Here is a 22,704-nt window from a genome sequence, read left to right as displayed (position 1 = left end):
AATGTCCATAATTTATGTCCAAATACCTCCTTTGATGCGCGATCAATAGGCCCAGACGAAAAGTAAAAAAGTTCAGTTACAGTCCATAGAAACATGTCAAACGAAGTATAGAATCAATCTTTAGGATGTTTTTAACATAAATCTTCAATAATGTTCCAACCGGAGAAATCCTTTGTCTTCAGAAATGCAATGGAACTCAAGCTAACTCGCGCGTGGCCAGCTTGTGGCTCTCTGGCAGACCTCTGACTCATTCCCCTCTTATTCGCCCCCACCTCACAGTAGAAGCATAAAACAAGGCTCTAAAGACTGTTGACATCTAGTGGAAGCCTTAGGAAGTGCAATTTGACCCCATAGCCACTGTGCATTCGATAGGGAATGAGTTGAAAAACTACAAACCTCAGATTTCCCACTTCCTGATTGTGATATTTTTTCAGGTTTTTGCCTGCCATATGAGTTCTGTTATACTCACAGACATCATTCAAACAGTTTAGAAACTTCGGAGTGTTTTCTATCCAAATCTACTAATAATATGCATATATTAGCAACTGGGCCTGAGTAGCAGACAGTTTACTCTGGGCACCTTATTCATCTAAGCTACTGTCGTGTCTTTGGCTATGCCGAATTAAGTGATATGACATGCTATTCTATAAAATAAGTAATTAAGATTACCTGATTGAGCTAATCATGTAAATGTAATTAACTAGAGAGTCGGGGCACCACGAAATAATATTTATAGAGCTGTTATCTTCTGAATATCCCTAGAAAATGTCCCTATTCATGAAAATCACAAATTAAATATATTGAGACACAGTTTAGCCTTTTGTTAATCACACTGTCATCTCAGATTTTCTAAATATGCTTTACAGCCAACGCTAGACAAGCATTTGTGTAAGTTTATCATGGCATAATGCTATGCTAGGCTCTGCTAACAGCAGGCAACATTTTCACGAAAATAAGAAAAGCAATCAAATTAAATCATTTACCTTTGAAGAACTTTGGATGTTTTCACTCAGGAGACTCCCAGTTAGATAGCAAATGTTCCTTTTTTCCAAAAATATTATTTTTGTAGGCGAAATAGCTCCGTTTGTTCTTCACGTTTGGCTGAGAAATCGGTCACTACAATGCCAAACTTTTTTCCAAATTAGCTCCATAATATCGACAGAAACATGGCAAACGTTGATTAGAATCAATCCTCAAGGTGTTTTTCACATATCTATTCGATAAAATATCCACCGGGACAATTGGTTTCTCATAAGAAGCGATTGGAAAAATGTCTACTTCGGTACTTTACGCAAGATTTTCTGCGGGAGCCATCATGTGACCACTTGCTCAATGTGGTCCCTTACGGCTATTCTTCATCATAAATGCGTAACAAGACGTCACAATGCTGTAGACACCTTGGGGAATACGTAGAAAGCATAAGCTCATTCGTAGCCCATTCACAGCCATATAAGGAGTCATTGGCATGCAGCGCTTTCAAAATATGGGGCACTTCCTGATTGGATTTTTATCTGGGTTCGCCTGTAACATCAGTTCTGTTGCACTCACAGACAATATCTTTGCAGTTTTGGAAACGTCAGAGTGTTTTCTATCCAAAGCTGTCAATTATATGCATAGTCAAGCATCTTGTCGTGACAAAATATCCTGTTTAAAACGGGAACGTTTTTTATCCAAAAATGAAAATACTGCCCCCTAGTTACAAAAGGTTAAAGACCTAGTAATATTTTACATCAACAGCAGTCAATATTGATCGTCACCTTAATTCAGTCTCATCTGAAAGTTGTAAATTCTTGGTTATCTTCACGAACCCTGGCTAACAAGTTGAATCAGCGATACAAAATTGGGTTTAATTATTTATTTACTAAATACCTAACTAATCACACAGAATTACACATACACAGAATTAATCATAACTTGATTACAAATTACGTCATAAAGGAAAACGTCCCTAGCGGGCGGAACAGATATGACAGCTTGTTACACAAAAGAAAAGGGTCTGGGTTTGAAGGAAGAAGTTGTGCTATCATAAATACAGTATCTTATGCATTCTAAATTACCGCCCATTTGGAAAAGGAAAATGCAATAAATATTTACTCTGAGATGGAAGGCCGTGTTGCCAAACCGAGTCCTTTGTCATTTGAAGAATGTCTCTGGTGGTCAATTGGATACTTTGCAGTAACGTCGTTGAGACGGGATACTCTGTCTGTTCCTTCCTAACCCTCGTTTGCAGCTGCTGTTGCTAACTCAATGGCTAGCAGGTATCACTTCTGTAGTGAATAAGAGTTCAACGTTCATACCATTCACAACCAAAGCTCACGCTGATGTTGGCTTCGTTCTGTAGTTATTATCTGAACCATTCTGACATCGGACGTCGTCCTCACATCCTCGGAACAGGAGGTTATATTGTCGTCAAGGCTTTCTATAGGAAGGGAGAGGAGGGCGTGTTTGAAAAGTTTTATAACCCATGTCCCTTCACAGGGACGGGCCACTGATTGAGCAGAGCCCTAACCTTATGAAAACCCAAATCTCTCATTTGGAAGCTAAAATTACATTTCCTCTCTTCACCAATAATTCTATATTCAAACATTTAAATTGAACAATAATTCCATGTGAATCCGATAACTCTGATGTGTAGACTTTCCACTGTAGAGTTTGTCATCTTATTATTGATGAGAATGTCTCAGATGACAACCGAACTGACATCATATTCATTAAGTACCACCGCATATGTTCAGTTGGTCGGTTTACCAGAATATAGTTCATTTCCCCCCACCTTCTGATGTTCCCAGAATCTCTATGTTAACCAAGGGGTTTGCAAATGTAACATCAGTAGGGAAGAGAGAGGAAAAAGGGGGGAAGAGGTATTTATGACTGTCATAAACATACCCCCAGGCCAACGTCATGACACTACTCAATACTGCCCCCAGCCATAACAAGTTAATTAGGATTTTGAAATTATTTATACTTTTACTTTTGATACTTAAGTATATTTAAAACCAAATACATTTAGACTTTTACTCATTTAGTATTTTATAGGGTTGTTTTCACTTTTTTTATTAAAGTATCTTTACTTTTACACAAGTATGATAATTGGGTGCTTTTCCCACCACTGACCACTCAACTCTGGACCTCGAAGCCAGTTCCACTGCATTTCTTCATTGTTCCCCTCTAATCAGGGACTGCTTTAGACCTGGGACACCAGGTGTATGCAATTAAATATTAGGTAGAACAGAAAACCAGCAGGCTCTGGACCTCGTAGTGTAAGAGTTGAGTACCCCTGGTGTAGACACTCTGTACAGAGACTGATTGTCAAGCATGATGTGGCTCGTGATTGATTTCTACATGTTGTTTTTGTGGTTTAGAAACTGAACATTATTTTATAGTTTAGCAACTGAACACTGAACAGTCTGTCACCCTTTCTCTCTCTCTCTCTAGGTTGTGAATTAGAGTTAGTATAAGAAAGACAGACGGGTTGTGTAACCCTCAGTTTTATAGTGGAGGGCTTTCCAGACACAGACCAAGTGTGGGGAGTATTTCTACCCCTGTGTACAGTACATTTTATTCATTTAGCAGACACTCTTATCCAGAGCGTCTACAGTTAGTATATTCATCTTAAGATAGCTAGGTGAGACAACCACATATCACAGCTAGTAAGTAAATTTTTTCTCAATAAAGTTAGTGCTAGCAGGAAAAAAACATTTTAAGTTTTTGTTTATTTTACAGTTGTTTTTTTACTGTTTGTGTCCATGTCAGTTATTCATCTTGCTTGTATACTAAAGTGTGTGTTCATGTATGTTTGCTCATGTTCTATCTTAACTCATTATTATGTAGATTCGTTGCTGTGTTTATAGATACAGTATTTCCAATTATTAACTTCTGAAAATCTGTTCCCTGAAGTTCCTAAAGCAGTTGTGCGAGTGTATATTATGTATGCATGGTGTGTGTTAAGTGTGTTCTTGTCCTATCTCAGGCTGGATGTATCACCCAGCAGAGCAGTATTCTGGCCGTAACACCAGGGACTCCTACCCTGCTGGAGGACCTTCCAGTGGAACATGGGCCCTCGTCAACAGTCGCCCCTGGGGCCCTCCAAATAGGTGAGCTCTCTTCTTGCACCACTCCCTACTGACCCAATCACAACCCATCTTCTTGTTCTGTAGTCTGTGCTGAGCCAATGGTAACTCTCCTTTCTCTACTGTAGGTTCAATGGAGGAATCAACCAATCTCACCACCTAAACAAGATTTATTCAGACAGGTGAGTGAAACATCTCAATTGTTCAGATCTTACATTGTGTGTAAAATAAGTAATTAAGATTACCTGATTGAGCTAATCATGTAAATGTAATTAACTAGAGAGTCGGGGCACCACGAAATAATATTTATAGAGCTGTTATCTTCTGAATATCCCTAGAAAATGTCCCTATTCATGAAAATCACAAATTAAATATATTGAGACACAGTTTAGCCTTTTGTTAATCACACTGTCATCTCAGATTTTCTAAATATGCTTTACAGCCAACGCTAGACAAGCATTTGTGTAAGTTTATCATGGCATAATGCTATGCTAGGCTCTGCTAACAGCAGGCAACATTTTCACGAAAATAAGAAAAGCAATCAAATTAAATCATTTACCTTTGAAGAACTTTGGATGTTTTCACTCAGGAGACTCCCAGTTAGATAGCAAATGTTCCTTTTTTCCAAAAATATTGTTTTTGTAGGCGAAATAGCTCCGTTTGTTCTTCACGTTTGGCTGAGAAATCGGTCACTACAATGCCAAACTTTTTTCCAAATTAGCTCCATAATATCGACAGAAACATGGCAAACGTTGTTTAGAATCAATCCTCAAGGTGTTTTTCACATATCTATTCGATAAAATATCCACCGGGACAATTGGTTTCTCATAAGAAGCGATTGGAAAAATGTCTACTTCGGTACTTTACGCAAGATTTTCTGCGGGAGCCATCATGTGACCACTTGCTCAATGTGGTCCCTTACGGCTATTCTTCATCATAAATGCGTAACAAGACGTCACAATGCTGTAGACACCTTGGGGAATACGTAGAAAGCATAAGCTCATTCGTAGCCCATTCACAGCCATATAAGGAGTCATTGGCATGCAGCGCTTTCAAAATATGGGGCACTTCCTGATTGGATTTTTATCTGGGTTCGCCTGTAACATCAGTTCTGTTGCACTCACAGACAATATCTTTGCAGTTTTGGAAACGTCAGAGTGTTTTCTATCCAAAGCTGTCAATTATATGCATAGTCGAGCATCTTGTCGTGACAAAATATCCTGTTTAAAACGGGAACGTTTTTTATCCAAAAATGAAAATACTGCCCCCTAGTTACAAAAGGTTAAAGACCTAGTAATATTTTACATCAATAGCAGTCAATATTAATCGTCACCTTAATTCAGTCTCATCTGAAAGTTGTGTGTAGAAAGTCCACAGTCACCCTAATGTAGTGATTCCTTCTTTCTCTCTGGAACATAGGGGGGGCAGGCAACCCTTCCATGCCCAGGGCAGGGGCCCTCAGCAGGACCAGAGATTAGCACCACGACCCTGGGACCAGAAGGACCAGGCTTATGAGACCCATGGCTGGCACCAGGACTCCCCACGGTCATTTCACAACCATGGTCGCAACCAAGGGGGCAACCAAGCAGGACCTGAGGAACCCTTCACCAGCTGGGACTCCTACAAATACCAGCCTACCAGGGTGAGATGGGAATAGGGCAGCACTCTATAAATACTGTACATAACTCTTTTTATAAACTGGGCGATTCGAGCCCTGAATGCTGATTGGCTGACAGCCGTTGTATATATCAGACCATAAACCACCGGTATGACAAAACATTTATTCTTACTGCACTAATTAGACTATCGTTCAGAAGTTTGGGGTCACTTCGAAATGTCCTTGTTTTCTATGAAAACATACATGAAATTAGTTGCAATATGAATAGGAAATATAGTCAAGACGTTGACAAGGTTATAAATAATGATTTTTAATTGAAATAATAATTGTGTCCTTCAAACTTTGCTTTCGTCAAAGAATCGTCCATTTGCAGCAGTTACAGCCTTGCAGACCTTCGGCATTCTAGTTGTCAATTTGTTGAGGTAATCTGAAGAGATTTTACCCCAAGCATCCTGAAGCACCTCCCACAAATTGGATTGGCTTGATGGGCACTTCTTACTTACTGTCATGACGTTGGCATGGGCGGTAGGTTTATGACAGTCATAAATACCTCTTCCCCCCTTTTTCCTCTCTCTACCCTACTGAGGTTACATTTGCGAAACCCTTGTTTAACATAGAGATTCTGGGAACATCAGAAGGTGGGGGGAAATTAACTATATTCTGGCAATCCGATCAATTGAACGTATGCGGTGGTACTTAATGAATATGATGTCAGTTCGGTTGTCATCTGAGACGTTCTCATCAATGATAAGATGACATAAACTCTACAGTGGAAAGTCTACACATCAGAGTTATCGGATTCACATGGAATTGTTGTTCAATTTAAATGTTTGAATATGAAATTATTCGTGATTAGATTAAATGTGATTTTAGCTTCTAAAATGTGAGATTTGGGTTTTCATAAGATAGGGCTGCTCAATCAGTGGCCCGCCCCTGTGAAGGGACATGGGCAATAAAACTTTTCAAACATGCCCTCCTCTCCCTTCGTATATAAGCCCTATATAAGCCCTTGACGACAATATAACTTCCTGTTGCTTCCAGTATGGTTCAGATAATAACTACAGAACAAAGCCACCATCAGCGTGAGCTTTGGTTGCGAATGGTATGAACTTTGAACTCTTATTCACTACAGAAGTGATACCTCCTAGCCGTTGAGTTAGCAACAGCAGATGCAACAAGGTTTAGGAAGGAACAGACAGAGTATCCCGTCTATCACCCAATGACGTTACTGCAATGTAACCAATTGACAACCAGAGACTCGGTCAAAGACTCGGTTTGGCAACACGGCCTTCCATCTACCACCAACCTATCGAAGCGCAGCTCAGAGTAAATATTTATTGCATTTTCCTTTTCCAAATGGGCGGTAATTTAGAATGCATAAGATACTGTATTTACGATAGCACAGCTTCTCCCTGTGTCCCTCATCTTAAACTTTTATTTTTATTGGCCAATCTGAGATAGGGCTTTTTCTTTGCAACTCTGCCTAGAAGGCCAGCATCCCGGAGTCACCTCTTCACTGTTGATGTTGAGACTGGTGTTTTGCGGGTACTATTTAATGAAGCTGCCAGTTGAGGACTTGTGAGGCATCTGTTTCTCAAACTAGACACTCTAATGTACTCTTGCTCAGTTGTGCACCGGGGCCTCCCAGTCCTCTTTCTATTCTGGTTAGAGATAGTTTGAGTTGTTCTGTGAAGGGAGTAGTACACATCGTTGTACGAGCTCTTCAATTTCTTGGCAATTTCTCACATGGCCTTCATTTCTCAGAACTTGAATAGACTGACGAGTTTCAGAAGAAACTCTTTGTTTCTAACCATTTTGAGCATGGAATCAAACCCACAAATTATAATGATCCAGATACTCAACTAGTCTAAAGAAGGCTAGTATTATTGCTTCTTTAATCAGAACACAATTTTCAGCTGTACTAACATATTTGCAAAAGGGTTTTCTAATGATCAATTAGCCTTTAAAATGATACGTTTGGATTAGCTAACACAACGTGCCATTGGAACACAGGAGTGATGGTTGCTGATAATGGGCCTCTGTACGTCTATGTAGATATTCCATTAAAAAATCTGCCGTTTCCAGCTACAATAGTAATTTACAACATTAACCATGTCTACACTGTATTTCTGATCATTTTGATGTTATTTTAACCTCTAGCATCGAGCAATCCCGTATCTGGGAGCGTAATCATAGCCTCAAGCTCATTACCATAACGCAACGTTTCCTATTCATGAAAATCGCAAATGAAATGAAATAAATATATTCAAACACAAGCTTAGCCTTTTGTTAACAACACTGTCATCTCAGATTTTCAAAATATGCTTTTCAACCAAAGCTACACAAGCATTTGTGTAAGAGTATTGATAGCATAGCATTAAGCCTAGCATTCAGCAGGCAACATTTTCACAAAAACAAGAAAAGCATTCAAATAAAATAATTTACCTTTGAAGAACTTCGGATGTTTTCAATGACGAGACTCTTAGTAAGATAGCAAAATGTTCATTTTTTTCCCAAAATCTTATTTGTGTAGACGAAATAGCTCCGTTTTGTTCATCACGTTTGACTAAGAAAAAGACCGGAAAATGCAGTCACTTACAACGCCAAACTTTTTTCCAAATTAGCTCCATAATATCGACAGAAACATGACAAACGTTGTTTAGGATCAATCCTCAAGGTGTTTTTCACATATCTATTCGATAATCTATCAGTGGTGGCAGTTGGCTTCTCATCAGAAGCAAACGGAAAAATACTGCAGCTGGAGATTATGCAATAATTGCGACGGAGGACACCAAGCGACCACCTGGTAGATGTAGTCCCTTATGGTCAATCTTCCAATGATATGCCTACAAATACGTCACAATGCTGCAGACACTTTGGGGAAAACGTGGAAAACGTAAGCTGACTCCTAGCTCCTTCACAGCCATATAAGGAGTCATTGCCATGAGGCGGTTTCAAAAAATGCGGCACTTCCTGATTGGATTTTTATCTGGGTTTTTTCTGTAACATCAGTTCTGTGGCACTCACAGACAATATCTTTGCAGTTTTGGAGACGTCAGAGTGTTTTCTTTCCAAAGCTGTCAATTATATGCATAGTCAAGCATCTTTTCGTGACAAAATATCTTGTTTAAACCGGGAACGTTTTTCATCCAAAAATTAAAATAGCGCCCCCTATATCCAAGAAGTTAAGTGACCCCAAACTTTTGAACGGTAGTGTACGTTGGTAACTAGTTTATAATAGCAATAAGGCACCTCAGGGGTTTGTGGTATATGGCCAATAAACCACGGCTACGGGCTGTATCCAGGCACTCCTCGTTGCGTCATGCATAAGAACAGCCCTTATCCATGGCACATTGGCCATATACCACATCCCCTCGTGCCTTATTGCTTAAATATATGACATCCTTTTTATGATTGATAGCATTACTTTAATAATGATAATTGCCTCTCCCAGTATGGGGGTCCCCACCAGCACCATCTGCCCAGAGACCCCCCCAGAGACCTGGGCTCCCCAGCAGAGAGGTGGGCACCTTCAGATCGCTCCAGGGCCTTCCCGGGCAGGATGATGGACCAGGAACTAGGACCATGGAAGCGCCCGGCCTCCCACCATCACAACTACCACCGTGACCAACTTCCACACCGCTCCCCACCCTCACAGCATCCCCCCCCTCCCAGGGAAGACTGCCCTGCCAAAAGGAGCAGGAGCTCTTGTCCTGAGCAGGTTAGTCACCACCTATTCTCTGTTAACTTCCATAATATGTTAATTTGGTCAGCTGTGTGATTAACTTCTTGGTCTATACGTATTTGAAATCAAGAGTTCTGGGCCTCCCGAGTAGCGCAGTGGTCTATGGCCGAACCCGGGCTGTATCACAACTGGCAGTGATCGGGAGTCCCATAGGGCGGTGCACAATTGGCCCAGAGTCATCCGGGTTAGGGAGGGTTTGGTAGGGGGGCTTTACTTGGCTCATCGTGCTCTAGCGACTCCTTGTGGCGGGCTGGAAACATGCAGGCTGAACTCGGTCGTCAGTTGAACAGTGTTTCCTCCGATACATTGGTGTGGCTGGCTTCTGGGTTAAGCGGGCGGATGTTAAGAAGCGCGGTTTGGCAGGTCATGTTTCCAGGACGCATGACTCAACTTTCGCCTCCTGAGCCCGATGAGACAAGATCGACATTGGGGTGGAAAAGGGGGTAGAATACAAAAATAAACTAAATCGAAGTCTCCGCCCTCGCAAAAGGATCCATGTGGGTACTCGTGCAAAGCACTCAAAGCGCAGCAGTTTAATAAGCACTGCCTTGGCCCAACCTGATACGTCCATATAACCAGTAGTAAAAACCCAAAGACCGAAATGACTGTAGCTTGTTATCTCACGCATCCCATTGAGTCTCGGCAGATTCTTCAGTCTACACACAGAATCTGCCCAGGGGAGATTAGTCGCCACCTGAACTAGTGATCATGACATTACACCTCTTCCTTGGCCATTCTCCCTGTGCCTGTGTTTTCCAGGAGTGGAAGGTCCCCCACCACAGCTAGTTCTACTATTAGGGCTTGAGAAATATGTTTTCTCTAACCTGATCTAGGATCAGATGGCTCTACTGCTAACCTTAACCACTAGGGTAATATCTATCCAGTGGCAATTTTAGCATGTAAATCTTGGTTGGGCAAACCCCCCCCCCCCCCAAAAAAAATGTGTTGATGCATGCCAGCAAAGCCACTACACATCACAATACTAAACAATACATGAATTGCACTACAACAGTGACAAGCGGTACCCACAAACTGTTAAGGCCTACATAAAGCTGTCCCAACAGCAGAGCTTTCTTTTCAGCCCCATGGAGTGAATCCTTACCACCACTACACCTGGCTATCAGCGGAGCCTTGTCTGGCAGCGTAACAGTTAATTCAGCCTTGTTTACTGCCTTTTTTTAAAACATAGCTGATATGGCTGACTATATCTCCATGGCATATTACATCATTTATGCAGCAGAATATAAGACATTTCTGGACTCACTTTGTTGTGCGTACTTCATTGTCAAATTTTGTCATAAGAGAAAGATGTACAATTCCAAGTTGGATGACCGTTAAAAATGTATTTTTCCAGTCTGACTTCCCAGCTGCAATGCTTGCGGTTAGCCACTGTCACTGATTCCTTCCAAACAACTCATTGTTGAATTTACGATTTCTAACTTGTTGTGTAATGTTTATGGCCGATGAGCACCGACACGTTTTATCTATAATTTATCTTCATTATTTCTCTTCACATGACAAGGATTAAAAAGGATTTAGTAGATTTGTCTACTAGATTTATGATGATGACTGCTAGCTAAGATTTTGAAAGTAAGATGTTGACATGATCAGTCCAATCAAAGCTACTGTAGATATCATGTGATTTGACGTCATTTTATCTGCCATCATTTTATCTTGCCAGCAGCATACCACCCTGCATACCACTGCTGACTCGCTTCTGACGTTAAGCAGGGTTGGTCCTGGTCAGTCCCTGGATGGGAGAACAGATGCTGCTGGAAGTGGTGTTGGAGGGCCAGTAGGAGGCACTCTTTCCTCTGGTCTAAAAAATATCCCAATGCTCCAGTGATTGGGGACACTGCCCTGTGTAGGGTGCCGTCTTTCGGATGGGACGTTAAATGGGTGTCCTGACTCTCTGAGGTCATTAAAGATCCCATGGCACTTATCGTAAGAGTAGGTGTGTTAACCCCGGTGTCCTGGCTAAATTCCCAATCTGGCCCTCAAACCATCATGGTCACCTAATAATCCCCAGTTTACAATTGGCTCATTCATCGCCCTCCTCTCCCCTGTAACTATTCCCCAGGTTGTTGCTGCAAATGAGAATGTGTTCTCAGTCAACTTACCTGGTAAAATAACAGATAAATAAATAAATCAAATCTGTGGCCAATCCTTCTTGAAGGGGACTTCTAATCTAAGTCTATGCAGGACCCAAAGGGCTCACATTTTCGATGTCTACCCTTACTAAAGGCTGGTGACATAGTGTCCCCATGAGTGACAGAACAGAGTGAACAGAGCCAATCACGGTGCAATACTCCTATTTTCTGCTGGCCTGCCCCACCACCACAAAAGGCACTGAGCTAGGCTGAAACACCTGCATTTTGGAGTAGAAATCTGCCCCACCTGCCCTGAATGATGTGTCGCCACTGTATCTATCTGATCCTGGAACAGTGGTTTGAAGCAACTCTGAGTGATATTTATACAATAGCACCACCTTCTGGCAGGGTTCAAATATACATCACCAGGATACCGACTGTTATTACTGTTCTCTCTCACCAGCCCTCTCACCGTGGATCAATGCATCTACCCGGCCCAGACCGGCACCAATCACCACCCCACTACCCCCCTTCCGAACAAGGCTTCTGGAAACAATCATATGACAGACCTGGTCCTCGCACCCATGCTGACAGGAGGAGCTTGTCTATAGAGTTACAAGTAAGTCAGTTAATAGCCAATGAAATTCAAGAAAGCCATGCTTTATTAAAGACTATGAACCATCCTCTCTCTCTCGTTATTTCAGGAATCCACCAAGTCAGGATTAGGGAGTCTCAAATACAGAACACATCATTCTACCCATTCTCCAGTTCCCCAGGCCCTCTTCAATGGTCAAAACCCCCCTCCTTCCTCCTATGCCCGCCACCCTTCTCCAGCCCAGCCCAGTGGCAACAGAAGACCCCCCCACCATGGATTCAGAGTGGAGGTGGATGGCCAGTCCCAGCACCCCTCCTCACCAGCAGATCGCACCGGCGTGCCTTACAGCCAGCACCTCCACCACCAGCATCCCACATCACCCCCCTCAGTACCTCAGCACAGCCCCCCAGCTCCACGCTCCCACAGACAGCAAAGGGATCAGACCCCCTCCCAGCCCTCTGCTACAGAGCCTCCCCACCGCAACAGCAACCACAGAGATGGATGCTGCACCACCCTGAGCTGCTCCAGCCCCTCTGGCCTCTCCAGCTCCACCACTCCTAGTAAGGCCAGTGGGAAGAAAGATCCTCTTCCCAATCAGAGGAGCCCTGACATTGGCACTGACACACCCCACAAACGGGGACCAAGGACACCCTCGCCCAGTCCCACACCTCCCCCTCTCTCTGCCTCCCCCACATGGATAGGCTCAGGCGCTCAGAGGTTAGAGATGAAGCCTAGCAGGGCCTCAGAGCCTCAGACCCCACCCAGCTCTCCTACTGTCAACAACAACAGACCTACTGGCAACAGGCCAGACCTGCAGCCTCACAGACACAAACAGACAGAGAGGAAACATAAGGAAAGGAGAGCAGAAAGAGGTGAGGAGGGAAAGAGGGAACAGAAGAGGAAGATGGAGAGGAAGATGGAGGAGAGGACAAGGAGAAAGGAAAAAGAAGAGAAAAGTGGGGATGGGGTGAAGAATAAAACCCATAAAGGTGAAGAAGGGAGGGACAAAGTGGAAAGGAAAAAGAAAGAGGAAGAGAGGAAGACAGAGAAAATGGAGAAGAGCCTTAGGGATAAAAAGATGGAAAAAGCAGAGAGGGGATCCTCAAAGTCCCTATGTAAATCATCCCTCCCTCCGTCAGTATGTCCTTCCTCCCCTAAGTCTGGATCTAAGTTTCCAGGGACGCCAGGTAAGCCAGGCCAACCCTCCCAGACACCATCCACCCCTGGCAAACACATACACAGGGAGAAGGCCCAAGAAAGAGGTGGAAAGTCCCATGAGCACAGCTCTCCAAATAGCTCAGAGACAATCCCACTTGTTGGCCCGCCTGCAGCCTGTCCCAGTCAACCCACACCCTCCCCACATCCATCCAAACACAAAAAGTCAGAGAGGGGAGGGACCCTAAACAAGTCAAACCCAACTCAACCCAAATTCCCAGTCAAGGTCTCACCACTACCAGTCTGTCCTCCACTCACTACCACTCACACTACCACCAACAACAACAACATCAGCACCAACACGACCAATAAGACCCGTAATACCAGTCCTCAGCCCACCAGTCCTTCAACATATTCTAAATGCAGCCCAGGGAGGAAGGCTGATTTGACCCCCTCCACACTCTCATCCAAAACCCCAGCAGCTCCCCCTATGGCTGGGTCAGGGGGATCCATCCAGATCCAGACAGAGACATGGGGTGTTAGTCCAGAAGGCGGGGTCCTGCGGGCCCCAGATCTCCAACCTGCGGCGGGGGTGGGCAGTGTGGAGGAGATGGGAGACAACCCCCCTGCCAGCCCCCCTGTTCTCAGTTGGCAAGGCTCCCCAGCATCAGCCCTGAGTGAGGAAGAGGAAGAGGAGGGAGGAGTGATGAGGAGACCTGTCCTGCAGCCCAGCCCAACCCACGGCCCGCCCCTCTCACCCCCCCATGGGAACTCAGAGGGGCTCAATGAGAAGGCCGAGGGTGTCGGTGAGGGGAGGGGTGCTGATGACCTTCGCCATAGCGACCTGGCCAAGCTCTATGGCTTGCCTGATACTCCCAATGGAGTGGAGGAAGAGGAGGAGGAGGAAGAGGAGGACAGTGGTGGGGACACATCGCCCAGCTCTCTGCCTCCCCGTCGGCCTCACCTTCACCAGACAGGAGTGGCTGATGTCTTCAAGTCTTTGGCCTCATTCCTGGGGGGCCAGAGGTACACATATCGCGGCGGTCCGTTTGGGCGTCCTCCTCCTAGCTCCATGGGAGGAGTGAAGTACTCTTCATCCCTCGCCATGGATCCCGAAACCAATTGTCAGGACCAGCAGAACCCCTCCCCCACATCCAACTCCACCACGACCCCAAGACTCACTAGCGAATCATCCACTCACACTACCTCAGATCCGCTTTCCAAACCCCGGCCTCCTTTAAACCTCGACCAACCACAGCTCTCCGTGGGGGAGCGCACAAAACAGAAGCACGCGAGATTGGAGGAGATTCTGAATGAGAGAAAGAAAGCGAAGACTAAGGGTGTAGACAGTGGGGAGACGGCCGGGGCTCTGAGCGCTGAGTTTAGACTGACCACCACACACCGGCTGCCTGCCACCACCAAGGAGGAGCGGGGACAGAGGGAGGCACGCAGGCAGACAGACAGAAAGAGGGAGCCAAGCGGTGCAGATGGAAACAGAGATGGGGAAGGGAAGAGGAAGAGAAGAAAACAAGATAACAGCGTCAGCAGTCATCAGAGGTGTGACAGAAAGTCAGCCTCTATAACGCTGTCCTCATCTACACCTCACCCCAGTCGCCTAGCCAAGCAGCACAAAGACACTAAGAAGAGCCGTCCCATTCAGGGGAACCTTGGCCTCCAGAGCAAAGACATCCAGGGACAGAAAGACAAGACGCACACAGGAAACACTGAGCAGGGGGCACAATCAACAGAGATGAAGATTGAGAGGCGCAGTGAGCCTCAAACCAAGACGTCCACACCAGGCAGCAACCCAGACATATTGGCAACAGCATCCACCACCAGCTTTATCAACACCTCCTCCCCTTCCCCCACCCCGGCTGCCTCTGCTGCCCCAGTGAGGAGGACCCCCTGTCCCCTGGCTGCTGCTGATTTCCTCAAGCTGAAGGCTCTGTCCATGGGCTCTCCCAAGGAGCTGAAGATCCGTCTGATCAAGGTGGAGAGTGGAAACCGAGAGACGTTCATCGCCTCCGAGGTCGAGGAGCGCAGGATCCCACTAAGAGAGGTCGGCATCAGACACACAGCCAGCGAGGTCGTCAGGTCCTGCAAGTGAGTACACGGTACATGTGATGTACCGTACCAGTCAAAAGTTTGGACATACCTGCTCATTCAAGGGTTTTTCTTCATTTTTACTATTTTCTACATTGTAGAATAATAGTGAAGACATCAAAACTATGAAATAACACATATGGAATCATGTAGTAACCAAAAAAGTGTTAAACAAATCAAAATATATTTTAGATTTTAGATTCTTCAAAGTAGCCACCCTTTGCCTTGATGACAGCTTTGCACACTCTTGGAATTCTCCCAACGAGCTTCACGAGGAATGATTTTCCAACAGTCTTGAAGGAGTTCCCACAGATGCTGAGCACTTGTTGGCTGCTTTTCCTTCACTCTTCGGTCCAACTCATCACAAACCATCTCAATAGGGTTGAGGCCGGGTTATTGTGGAGACCAGGTCATCTGATGCAGCACCATCACTCTCCTTCTTTGTCAAATAGCCCTTACACTGCCCGGAAGTGTGTTTTGGGTCATTGTCCTGCTGAAAAACAAATGATAGTCCCACTAAGTGCAAACCAGATGGGATGGCGTATCGCTGCCGAATGCTGTGGTAGCCATGCTGGTTAAGTACGCCTTGAATTCTAAATAAATCACTGAGAGTGTCTCCAGCAAAGCACACCACCACCTCCATGCTTCACGGTGGAAACCACACATGCGGAGATCATCCTCGTCTCACAAAACCCAGAGTTTGGAACCAAGAATCTCTCTAATATGACTCATCAGACCAAAGGACAGATTTCCACCAGTCTAATGTCCATTGCTAGTGTTTCTTGGCCCAAGCAAGTCTCTTCTTATTATTGGTGTTCTTTAGTAGTGGTTTCTTTGCAGCAATTTGACAATGAAGGCCTGATTCACGCAGTCTCCTCTGAATAGTTGATGTTGAGATGTGTCTGTTACTTAAACTCTGTGAAGCATTTATTTGGGCTGCAATCTGAGGTGCAGTTACGTACTGTAATGAACTTACCCTCTGCCGCAGAGGTAACTCTAGGTCTTCCTTTCCTGTGGCGGTCCTCGTGAGAGCCAGTTTCATCATAGCGCTTGATGATTTTTGCGACTGCACTTGAAGTAACTTCCAAAGCTCTTGAAATGTTCCGTATTGACTGACCTTCATGTCTTAAAGTAATGATCGACTATCATTTCTCTTTGCTTATTTGAGCTGTTCTTGCCATAATAGAACTTTGTCTTTTACCAAGTAGGGCTATCTTCTGTATATCCCCCTACCTTGTCACAACACAACAGATTGGCTCAAATGCATTAAGAAGGAAAGAAATTACACAAATTAACTTTTAACAAGGCACACCTGTTAATTGACATGCATTCCAGGTGACTACCTCATGAAGCTGGTTGTGAGAATGCCAAGTGTGCAAAGCTGTCATCAAGGCAAAGGGTGGCTACTTTGAAGTATCTAAAATCTAAAATATATTTTGACACATATTTGTTTAACACTTGTTTGGTTACTACATGATTCCATATTTGTTATTTCATATTTTTGATGTCTTCAGTGTTATTCTAAAATGTAGAAAATAGTAAAAAAATAAAGAAAAACCATTGAATGATTAGGTGTGTCCAAACTTTTGACTGGTACTGTATATTTACTACCAATACATTTCATTGGAGGAAGAGAGGTTTTGGCACAAAACAATGAAAAGTGTATTTAATTCAATCTTATTGAATTCTCCCACTTCATCTGTCTCTTTCTCTGTCTGTTTAGGGGGGCGAAGGTGAACGGGAAGTTTCGGGAGTCCTATCTGCTCCCTGCTTTCTCTGTCAAGCCTGTCCTTAGCACCAACACACCCATCCCACGGGAGAAGCTCAACCCCCCCACACCAAGCATCTATGTGAGTCCACACTCTGGGGGCGCTGCACTGCGGCTGACCCTATGCACCAACCTGTCTGTGTGGGTGTCTTGGGGGGGGGGGGGGTTAAAGCAACAACAACAAAAACATGCAGCTCTATGTCTTATGACAATAGACCATAAAGTAATCTTCTTCTTCTTTTTCCCCCCTCTTTTCTTCTTCATTCTCATATCCATTACTCATGTATCAGTTCTGTATTTGTGCAATGCCCAGTTGATGTATTCCTGTGTTGTCCTGTGTGTCTGTGTCCAGTTGGAGAGTAAGAGAGATGCCTTCTCCCCAGTCCTCCTCCAATTCTGTACCGACCCCAAGAACCCTGTCACTGTCATCAGAGGCCTGGCTGGATCACTACGACTCAGTGAGTTTGCACATTTCAATTTTTCTCAGGGCCAAAAGTTAAAACATCAACATAATTTATCATCTACTCACTATACTTTTGTCTCTCTTTCCTCTCCCTCCCTCTCTGTCAGACCTGGGTCTGTTCTCCACTAAGTCTCTGGTGGAGGCCAATGCAGAGCATGCTGTGGAGGTGAGGACCCAGGTACAGCAGCCTGCTGATGAGAACTGGGACGCTACTGGATCAGCTCAGACCTGGCCCTGCGAGAGCAGCCGCTCACACACCACCATCGCCAAGTACGCTGCGTACCAGGCCTCCAGCTTCCAGGAAAGCCTCCAGGTTGTGGATGAACACACACACACACACAAGTATCACACACAGAAACACATAATGCTTACATATACCCCCCCCCCCCCACTTCCTCTCTTTGCCCAGCTAAGTTCATGTGCCTAAATGTGTCTACAGGAAGAGAAGGACAGTGAGGATGAGGATGAGGATGAAGAGAAGAAGACTCTGTCTTCTGACCCATCAACCAACCCTGCATCTGGCACCAGCAAAACCAGCCCTACTGTGGTTACTAGCAAAGCAACTCCTACCAAAGTTGGCCCTACCCCTATTGCTAACACACTCAGGTCACCTCATAGTATCCACAGCATACTGTGCAGTCAACTCCTTATGAAATCAAATTCAATACTTTTAATCAAAACAATGTTCTGCTGTTATTAAAGACACTTCCTCTTTCCTATAGGCCGGAGGCGAAATCAACTGGGAAGATTATCAAATTCGGCACCAACATCGACATCTCTGATCCTAAGAGGTGAGATTAGCTTTACATGTGGTTGATTGTTTTAGACAGGGCTAAGGACACCCTTAGAGAGGAAGTGTTAAGTGTTTGACATGTGTTACCAGGTGGAAGCCCCAGCTGCAGGAGCTGCTGAAGCTACCAGCCTTCATGCGTGTGGAGTACAATGGAAACATGCTGAGCCACGTGGGACACACCATCCTGGGCATGAACACCGTCCAGCTCTACATGAAGGTCCCCGGCAGCCGTACACCTGGTCAGTGTCTGAGTTATATTGGTGTGTGTTTATATGCATATTACATGCCTCGGTCCATTGTCTTAAATATCTCTGTATGTCTGTTTTCAGGCCACCAGGAGAATAATAACTTCTGCTCTGTGAACATCAACATTGGGCCGGGAGACTGTGAGTGGTTTGCAGTCCATGAACACTACTGGGAGCACATCAACAATTTCTGTGAGAAGTGAGTCATGGTTCTGTTTTCGTGTGAGGGTCTATTTTCAAATTAGTTAAGCATTTTGAGCTGTTCTGCTCATTGAAAGGAATAACAACAGTGACTCAAAGGGGATTTGAACCAGCAACCACCACTTTGTTACCATCTCTACTCCCTCCTTCAGGTATGGAGTAGACTACCTGACTGGGTCCTGGTGGCCTGTTCTGGAGGACCTGTACTGCTCCAACATCCCCGTGTACCGCTTCATCCAGAGACCAGGGGACCTGGTGTGGATCAACGCAGGGTCCGTCCACTGGGTGCAGGCTGTGGGCTGGTGCAACAACATCGCCTGGAACGTGGGACCTCTCAACTGTGAGTTACTAGCAGTGTCCAGCAGGACATAGATAGGAAATGGGAGCTGGGTCATACACAGTGCAGCTACTGTATCTACACTATCCTTTACCTCAGTCAAATTCATATCAAAATCCTTTTGTGTGCTTTTCTACTGTAAAGTATGTGTGTGTCGTCTTTGCCCTTGCAGCATACCAGTATCAACTGGCTCTGGAGCGTTTTGAGTGGAATGAGGTCAAGAAGGTCAAGTCCATCGTTCCGATGATCCATGTCACCTGGAATGTAGCCCGCACTATCAAGATCACCGACCAAGAAACCTACAAGATGGTCAAGTGTGTGTGTGTGTGTGTGTGTGTGTGTGTGTGTGTGTGTGTGTGTGTGTGTGTGTGTGTGTGTGTGTGTGTGTGTGTGTGTGTGTGTGTGTGTGAATGTCCCTCGTCATCTATCTAGTATGAATGTCTGTTTCTTGCTACACCTTACCTCTCTCTCTCTCTCTATCTCTCTCAGACATTGTCTCCTACAGTCCATTAAGCACATTCAGATTCTGAGAGACCAGCTGGTTGCTGCAGGGAAGAAGATCTCTTATCAGAGCCGTGTGAAGGACGAACCAGCCTACTACTGCAACGAGTGTGACGTAAGTCCCTCTCAACAGCCTGTGGATGTATGCTTGTATCAGACCTGCTATGAACTACCATGACCCGAGCATCTTACCAACAGAGTGTTGGTGTATGCCTTTGGTTATTTCTGCAGTGAGTGATTGTGTTGTGTCTGTGTGCAGGTGGAGGTGTTTGACCTGCTGTTTGTAACTAGTGAGTCTGGCAGCAGGAAGACCTACATGGTGCACTGTGAGGACTGTGCCCGGACCGTGTCCAAGAGCCCCTCGCTGGCAGGAGTAGTGGTGCTGGAGCAGTACTGCATGGAGGAGCTGATGAGAACCTATGACAGCATCTGTGTGGTGAGACATACACACACACACACACACAAGTTTTCTATGTGCTATGAAGTTATGTCCATCATATTTACCCCCCTTTCTGTCTTTTTCTTCCTCTTTCTCTCTCCAGACTCCATCACCCTGCTCCAAGTGAAGCATCCTCCCTGTTGTCTGGCAGCCATAACCAAAGCTCCTACTTAGTGGCAGCACAGACGTTGTCTTCAAGGAATACTACTACTGCTAACACTTGGTGAACAGCCAACCATGTTTACTCAGTATTGTTTACATCACAATAAGATATCGGCCATCAGCCATCAGCCAATTGAATTCCAGCTCACTGTTGTCTTCCCCTCCTACCAGCTGCTGATTGGACTTGAGTCTTGAGATAGAATGACTAGACTGGTACTACTATTTGTTAATAAAACATGTCAGACAACTACAGAAAATGTGAACATTGTTAGCACTGGAAATCAGGTCTTAATTAAAACGGACACTGCTGTGATTCAAAAGCGTCAAGTAGCCGGTATATGGTGCATTAATTCAGGTACTTTTATGCAAATCCAATGGAACTTTTTTACACCAATCTAGTTATTCTATGTCCATGAATTTACCGTGTTGCTATGGTAACAGCAGGGGAATTGCTTCACAAGCAAAGTAGCTGATAGTCTCATTGAAATCCCATTGTTTTGGTTTGGTTTTCTATTCAGGTGAACTCTGACATTTGTCATTCCTGTCTGTATACTCTTTGGGGTGCTATTTCCATTGTATTTATTCTGACCTAGATATTTCAAAAGTTTTACCAGCCTAAAGGTACACCACATTGGCCTTGTGAACTGTATTTAGATGAAAGGAAATTAGAAAATCAAACATGCAGGCACAACTTTCTAAAGCATTAGGAATATTCATTTAAGAAATTGTAAAAATTTCTCTGAAATACGGGTTAACTAGAACTAGAGGACTAATCTGGTTTCACTCTTTGTTGGAAATCTGGTGTGTTTTAATGTGATTTTAGTTTCTGCATAATAATCCTAAATAATGTTTGGTAGAGAGAGATGTGATTGCTACAATTCGCCCTAAAGAAGTTCCCCTTTATCTTTTTCTAATGGGATCATTCTCCCAGTTTTTTTACCTCTTTTTTTGGTTGCTATCTCCTTTTCTGGATTACAGAGAAAATGAAGAATTGTAAATTGTGACTTTATTTATACTTGTATATGTTTGCTTTCTTAAATGTATTTATTGCATATTGATGGTGCTTCACTGGGGACACCAGATATTTTTAAGGTTTCCTATTGTGGGTGTACGGGGAGGAGCAAACAGGGGGAGGTTGGATTTTCATGGTGCTCAACCCCCTCTTGCCTCGTCACCTCCTCATTAACTGTGTATAAATGATCTATGAATATAAGTCAATGAATATAACTTCAACCGACAGGTTGGTGCTTAGAACCGCGTCATTACAATTACCGGTAAACTAATAGAATGATGTCTTTGTACTGTATCTAACTGATAAACACAATACCTTTTTCAACTTTTTTGCATTGTACGAAATTCATAAAATTGTGAAGCATTTGTGATTGGCAGTAGTTGTAGTTTTAGCCACATTTAAATGAGACTGATGTGTAGTGAGGTTTGGGTTCCTTCAGTGTTCTGTCCTCATGAGTATAATTTCAAGGTTGTAATCTTGCTCCTCATCCACTGACTGTTTTTATTTGAAGCTGTGCTGTTTTAAAACATAATAAAAAAATATCTTACATAGACCAGACCTTTCTTAAACACTCTGTGATTTTTCTGTGACATTATTGTGAGTATTATTGATACAATAAAATGTTTTGAGAAATGTTTATTTGTCATCGAATTTGTGTAGCTGCCTTGATGAGAGGCCTGGATAGTTTTTGAGTATTGTGTCTGAGCTGATAACTTATCTTAGAGAAACATTTCAATGGAGGGAGATTTATTTCATCCCTAGAATCTACCCCACTCTTCATTCCCTGCTGATGTTAATGCCTAGCCACCCATCATTTCTTCTGTCAAATCATTCTTCTCTTCCTGCACTTTGCCTGTTTTATTACAGTACATCAACCATAATGTCCTCCATTACACACAGAATGTTAGTGTTTGGATTACTGGTGAATTTAGAGCAACTTGAAAGGGTTTATTCCCAGTTACTAAGGAAGAGAATGTTACTAACATGCTGGTAAAGATGTATCTCTCCCCCACTAATCCTGCTGTGTTTTGCCAATGTCCATTTTTTTCTTTGTTACGGGCATGGGAATAAAACACCTCTAGTTTAAAGAGGATGCAGGGACACCTCACCATAGAGAAACAGATAGAGCAGTGGATATCCTGGTTCCAAGGACAGGAAGACTGGCCTTCCTCCTCTAACAACCCTCTAAACCACAGGTGTCAAACTCATTCCACGGAGGGCCGGGTGTCAGCAGGTTTTCATTCCTCTGTTGCACTTGACGGATGAATTAAGGTCACAACTCCCCACACCTGGTCGTCTTAATTGAAAGGAAAAGCCAAAAACCTGCAGACACTAGGCCCATCATGGAATGAGTTTTGACACCCCTCTTCTAGTTCTTCATCATACACATACAGTAGGGTCCAAAAT

The 22,704-nt window shown here is 44.1% G+C and overlaps 1 protein-coding gene across 5 annotated transcripts in view; it reads left to right on the top strand.

Moving 5' to 3' along the window:
* Window positions 1-21,932, top strand: part of LOC109874168 (lysine-specific demethylase 6B) — a 37,220-nt gene extending 15,288 nt beyond the window's left edge. For all 5 annotated transcript variants that reach the window (XM_020465977.2, XM_031808934.1, XM_031808935.1 and 2 more), the window contains 18 exons: window positions 3,971-4,094; window positions 4,199-4,252; window positions 5,490-5,712; window positions 9,143-9,409; window positions 11,987-12,142; window positions 12,228-15,376; window positions 17,100-17,226; window positions 17,497-17,602; window positions 17,715-17,920; window positions 18,047-18,213; window positions 18,330-18,398; window positions 18,491-18,639; window positions 18,730-18,844; window positions 18,999-19,186; window positions 19,356-19,497; window positions 19,673-19,799; window positions 19,944-20,120; window positions 20,227-21,932. In XM_020465977.2, coding sequence (XP_020321566.1) covers window positions 3,976-4,094; window positions 4,199-4,252; window positions 5,490-5,712; window positions 9,143-9,409; window positions 11,987-12,142; window positions 12,228-15,376; window positions 17,100-17,226; window positions 17,497-17,602; window positions 17,715-17,920; window positions 18,047-18,213; window positions 18,330-18,398; window positions 18,491-18,639; window positions 18,730-18,844; window positions 18,999-19,186; window positions 19,356-19,497; window positions 19,673-19,799; window positions 19,944-20,120; window positions 20,227-20,250 — 5,565 coding nt within the window. In that variant the 5' untranslated portion in view covers window positions 3,971-3,975 and the 3' untranslated portion in view covers window positions 20,251-21,932. The remainder of the gene's footprint in view (window positions 1-3,970; window positions 4,095-4,198; window positions 4,253-5,489; window positions 5,713-9,142; window positions 9,410-11,986; window positions 12,143-12,227; window positions 15,377-17,099; window positions 17,227-17,496; window positions 17,603-17,714; window positions 17,921-18,046; window positions 18,214-18,329; window positions 18,399-18,490; window positions 18,640-18,729; window positions 18,845-18,998; window positions 19,187-19,355; window positions 19,498-19,672; window positions 19,800-19,943; window positions 20,121-20,226) is intronic.
* The last annotated feature ends 772 nt before the right edge of the window (window positions 21,933-22,704 follow it).

This window comes from Oncorhynchus kisutch, linkage group LG29, assembly GCF_002021735.2.
Source record: "Oncorhynchus kisutch isolate 150728-3 linkage group LG29, Okis_V2, whole genome shotgun sequence".
Lineage (NCBI taxonomy): Eukaryota > Metazoa > Chordata > Actinopteri > Salmoniformes > Salmonidae > Oncorhynchus > Oncorhynchus kisutch.
The sequence above is the reverse complement of the archived record's forward strand: the minus strand, read 5'-3'. Positions and strand labels throughout refer to the sequence as shown.